This window comes from Melanaphis sacchari, unplaced genomic scaffold, assembly GCF_002803265.2.
Source record: "Melanaphis sacchari strain LSU unplaced genomic scaffold, SCAv2.0 Contig950_pilon_pilon, whole genome shotgun sequence".
Taxonomy (NCBI): Eukaryota; Metazoa; Arthropoda; class Insecta; order Hemiptera; family Aphididae; genus Melanaphis; species Melanaphis sacchari.
The window spans coordinates 1-5,281 of NW_020271675.1; the positions used below are offsets into that span (position 1 = coordinate 1).

At 53.3% G+C, this 5,281-nt stretch overlaps 2 protein-coding genes across 2 annotated transcripts; both read left to right on the plus strand.

Annotated features, from left to right (window-relative positions):
- Nucleotides 1-795: 795 nt before the first annotated feature.
- Nucleotides 796-1,833, plus strand: LOC112603060. Its single transcript, XM_025351461.1, has one exon. It carries the CDS (start codon nucleotides 796-798, stop codon nucleotides 1,831-1,833), a length of 1,038 nt encoding a protein of 345 aa, XP_025207246.1.
- LOC112603061 lies at nucleotides 1,830-2,897 on the plus strand. Its single transcript, XM_025351462.1, has one exon. It carries the CDS (start codon nucleotides 1,830-1,832, stop codon nucleotides 2,895-2,897), a length of 1,068 nt encoding a protein of 355 aa, XP_025207247.1.
- Nucleotides 2,898-5,281: the final 2,384 nt, after the last annotated feature.

A 5,281-nucleotide genomic window follows, 5' to 3' on the forward strand; every position in this document is an offset into this window, starting at 1 on the left:
AAAAAAAAAAAAAAAAGGTTCCCGGCTGCATGAGCATGCCACCGAGCGCGTCCCCAGGTTGCGGATAGGGGAAAGCCCTACAGATATGTAGGGTAGCCGCGAAATAAGCCATACCCTTCGGGATTGGTCGAATAAGCGGTCGCGGACAAGCTCACCACCGGGGGAACGATCGACCCCCGGTGTCTCGGAAGATCCGGCAATCGACCGAAAACAGACAGGCGACGCGAGGCTGGTGTCGTCAGTGGAAGCCCAGCCAAAACAAACATACAGAATGATGAGTACAACCAGAAATCGTGATGTTACTGCTACAGGGGCTTCGGAAACCCCAGAGCCGGCGGTTGGGGGACGGTGCTCGCCCCAGGTGTCGTCATCACCCGTAAGCACTAAAAGCGTAGAAGTGCTGAGGCAGGCTTCTACCGCCAGCAACGGAGCTGGTAATGCAACTGCCAGAGAGGGTGCAAAACAGGCCCTCTCCAGTGGCCGGAAAGCCACCGAGGCAACTGCTCCCGCTCCAGGCGCGGATCAAGGTAGGACAACTTTGGCCGACAAACTGATCGCCAGCGGCGACAGCAACCAGGCGGCACAGACGGTTAAACTAACGGGCAAATTAAACGATCAGCTCCGGGAGATAATGGCGACTAAAGACAAGGCGGAGAGAGTGAGTGCTTTGAGAGAGTTGGCTGGAGGCTCTTCACGATGCTCGAGGCAGTACGCGATTCCAAGAATGTTGCAAAACCGGTCCAGGCTGCACTTGCCGAGGCTGTAACTGTTTTTAAGCAGGCATCCAGCGCTCGGATGGTACGCCAGCAAGTAGCAGTACTGCTGAACGAGCAGGCAAGGGGCGCGTCGCCCTTCGCGACAGCAGCGGGCACGACGGACATAGCCGCGCCTGTCCTTGCAGAAATCCGGGAGATCAACTCCAAGTTAACGGAAGAGGGTGAAATCATAAAATCACTGGTGGCCAGTGCAGCTACCAATCTAGCAGAAACTGCTCGGGCAAGTCGGGATGTACACTCCGGGCAGTGGACGGAGGTGGTAAAGCGGAGGCCCGCTCTACCCAAAATAAGAGCCGAACAGGGCCCAGGCCGAGCTAGCGAATTTTCCCAGAAACGTTTCACTACGAAGAAGAAGCCACCAGCGTTCCTGGTTCGAGCCAAGGAGGGCGAGTACACGGAGGTGCTTAAAAGAGTAAAAGAAAGCGAATTGGTGAAGAAAATTGCAGATTCAATTACAGCGCTAACGAAAACCAAGGATGGCAACCTGCTCGTGCGCTTCACACCCGGCGAGGCAGGAACAGCTCCTATGGCCAAGGCGTTAGGAGAAGCGGTAGGCGACCGCGAACGGGTGAAAGAAATGGCACAATTCTCAAAAATCGTGGTACAAGACCTCGATGAGCTAGCGTCCCCAGAAGAAGTAGTAGAAGCCATCTGCAGCCTAGCGGATACAAATCTCGAGGAGGTTAAGGTTAATTCAACCATGGAGCAGCTAAGAGGACAAAAATGGGTCATCGTGTCAATCCCAGCGACAACCGTAAACCGTGTACTATCTGCGGGTAAACTAAGGGTAGGCTACGTCAACTGCCGTGTACGCATCTGGGAAGACCGAGGCAGGGTTAGATGTTTCCGCTGTCTCCGGCCTGGCCATATGGGTGGCCAGTGCAGTGGCCCCGACAGGAGTCAAAGTTGCAGGCGCTGCGGCGATCGTGGCCACAGAGCTGTGAAATGTGACGCTTCAAGCGCAGCGGCAAAGGAGTTCGCCGGGCTGTTAGAAGGCAACGGCGCCAGCCACGCCGCGGCTGTTGGACAGAGAGGAGAGCCAGTAGTCTCGCAATGACCAGCATCCTCCAAATTAACATTGGAGTGTGCAGAGCGGCGCAGGACCTTGCAATGGCAACTGCCAATGCGAAGGCGATAGACCTCCTAGTTATAAGCGAACAGTACCGGGATAAGGACGAGAATGACGGATGGTACGCAGACGCGAGCGGAAGGGCGGCTGTTGCGGTCTTGGGAAGGCACCAACTCGACACAATCGGGCCACGTCTGCCAGGCTTCAGGTGGATCGAAATGAATGGCTTCCGCCTGTACAGTTGTCATTGCTCCCCCAACGTACCATTCACCGAGTTCGAGACGTTCTTGAGGAGACTTGAATCCAGTGTCAGGGAAGCGCTGTGCCCAGTCATTGTTGCCGGTGACTTCAACTCAAAGTCACAGGAATGGGGCAGCCCCAGAGAGGACGCCAGAGGAAAAGCGTTGGCTGACCTCACTGCATCCTTAGGACTAACTACATGCAACCGGGGCAATGCGCCGATTTTCGTGAGAGGCGCCTCGGAGTCCCACCTTGACCTAACCTTTGCGTCGAATTCCGCTGCGTCCCAGGTGCGAGATTGGAACGTTCTCGACGAGGAGTCCCTTAGCCTCCACAAGTATATTGGGTATACCATTGGCGCGACACGGAAGCAACACCTGAAGCCGACCCATAATGGATGGGCTTTTAGGAAGCTCGACCGTGTTAAACTCAAAGAGTCGTTGACCCAGGTTGTAGACGTGACCAACCAGGAACCCAAAGAAGCATGCAACACGACCATCCGGTGGTTGACTAAGGCATGCGACGCTAGTATGCCTAAATCGGGCGACAACAAACGTCGGCCGGTTCCGTGGTGGAATCCAGATATAGCGGAACAGAGGAAGAAGTGCCTCCGATCCCGTAGGGCTTATACCAGAAAGAGGAAGAAAACGGATACAGCTGGATGCGCGGTCGAGCTAGAAACCTTCAGACATGAAAGGAAAACTTTGTCTGCCATGATCCTGGCTGCAAAGGAGGAAAATTGGAGGAGGAAAATTGGAAAGGCATTTGCGAGCTTGTGGACAGCGATCCCTGGGGCAACCCGTACCAAATAGTGATGAAGAAGCTGAACATCAGAAGACCGATTCCAGGCCTTAGCCTGCCAGGACGCCTGGATTCCATTGTGGGCACTCTATTTCCCACAAGAGCAATCATCCCGAGCAAGATCGTTCCAGTCAGACAAGAGGAATTGGATGAAGCCCGTTTTTCACCAGGCGAAGTGGCATCTGCCGCGAAGTCACTGCCAAACGGTAAGGCACCAGGGCCAGATGGGATACCCAATGAGGTGCTGAAAGTAGCTGTCGGCCTGCATCCCCAACTCTTTGCAGACCTATTCAATAACTGTATCAGTGGCGTAGTCTATCCCGATATCTGGAAGGTGGCAAGACTAGTTCTCCTCCGCAAGCCGGGCAAAGCGCTGGACAATCCGTCTGCATATCGTCCACTGTGCATGCTGGACTCGACAGGTAAACTTTTCGAAAAGCTATTAACGGCGAGGTTGCGCGAGTACCTGATCACGTCTGGAAACACCACCGACAACCAGTATGGCTTCAAACGCGGAAGGTCTACTCTCCACGCCATGTCCAGGGTGAGGAGTATTTTCCAGGAAGCGAATGGCAGAGGTCAATCGAGGAACCTGTTCGTGGGGATGCTGCTACTTGACGTCCAAAACGCCTTTAACAGCGCCTCTTGGACGGGCATTTTGAGTGCCCTCGAACGGAAAGGGACCCCGAGGTACCTTCGGAACATCCTTGGACAATATCTGTCAAACAGGTCGATCTTGGTCAGCGAAGAAAGCGGGGAGCGGTCGATTCAAGTGAGTTGCGGAGTGCCCCAAGGTTCGGTCATCGGACCCGACCTATGGAACGTCCTGTATGACGACTTATTGAAACTACACCTTCCGACGGGCGTGGAAATCATTGCGTTTGCCGATGACATCGCTGTAGTGGGAACAGCATCCGTGCCTTTCCTGCTAGAGGAGCGTCTAGAGGTGGCACTCCAGGAGGTAAACAATTGGATGCGCGATAACTGCCTAGAACTGGCCATCGATAAAACAGAGGACATCGTTCTCACGAATCGGAACAAACACAACAAAATTACGGTGAAATGCGGCTCGCTTAGCTTCCCGTCAACAAGGTGTGTCAAGTACCTTTTTTTTTTTTTTTGTGTGTGGAATCACGGCGCTACAGGGGGGCACTTCACCCGTGTCGGGCCGTCCTTCCCCCTGCATCCGTATCGTTTATTTGTAATAGCAAATAAATACAATTCTCCGACAATACGATCATTACAATACTAAGAGGGCTCTATCCCTCTAACTTCCGCTTTCAGCGCACAATAAAAAATTAACTTAACTAACAGTTTTTATCTTCTATGTTACCACACTTCCTCGATTCGTCTTCGCTCTTCAGCTTGTCTTTCTCGTTCTTCATTTTCTCTCACCGATTGGATGTTTCTCGTGAATTCCTTCACCGCGTCCCACTTCGTTCTATTTTGCAACATGCAACTAACCAGCGTCTCGGGTTGTAGATCGTTGTTAAGCACCACTTCCAGTGCTCGCCGCTCTCTCCACCACCTGCCACACCGGAACAACACGTGTTCCGCATCGTCGATAGGTTCCCCACAATCGAGACAAGACTGCTCGTCGATTTTCCCGAATCTTTTTAGGTAGAACCTGAAGCATCCATGTCCTGATAGGAATTGCGACATGTGGAAACCTACGGTCCCATGTTTCCGTTCCGTCCATGCTTTTAGGTCTGCAATTAGTCTCCTGGTCCATCTGCCTTTTTCAGTCGTATCCCATTCCTTCTGCCATTTCCTCATTGTGGTCTCACGTACTTCTTTGCCCACCGCTGCTTTGTCCTTCTCTCCTCTGCGAATGTACCGTTCATGTCTCTCCGACGCCGATAGGTGTGCCGGGATGATACTCGCTATGACCATTGCTGCTGCCGTAGAGACTGTCCTGTATGTCATTGCAGCTCGAAGTGCCAGAACTCTCTGGGGCCTCAGGATTATGTCGACGTTCCTCTGGTGCTTGAGAGCGCTAGCCCATATAGGTGACCCATACAGGAGCTTACTCTCGACCACCGTGGCAAGTAACCTCCTCTTCTTTGGTCCAGCGCCGCCCAGGTTAGGCATTAACCTTGATAACACTAGGGCCGTAGTCTGCGCCTTCCTCGCTGCCGCCTGCAAGTGCGCTTTAAACCCTAACACTCTGTGAAGTTCCAGACCTAGGTATTTGATCTGGTCCTTTATTTCCACTCGTTCTCCTCGTAGTACTAAGTTTGGCCTGTCGTAGCCCCTCTTGGTGGTCAGCATGACCGCTTCCGTCTTAGCCACTGAAAGGGTGAGGCCTGCTCTTTCCATCCATTCCGCCACCTTCTCCAGCGCTTCGTTTGTCACCTGTTCTAGAACGCCTGAGGTGTGTCCCGTCGCCACCACC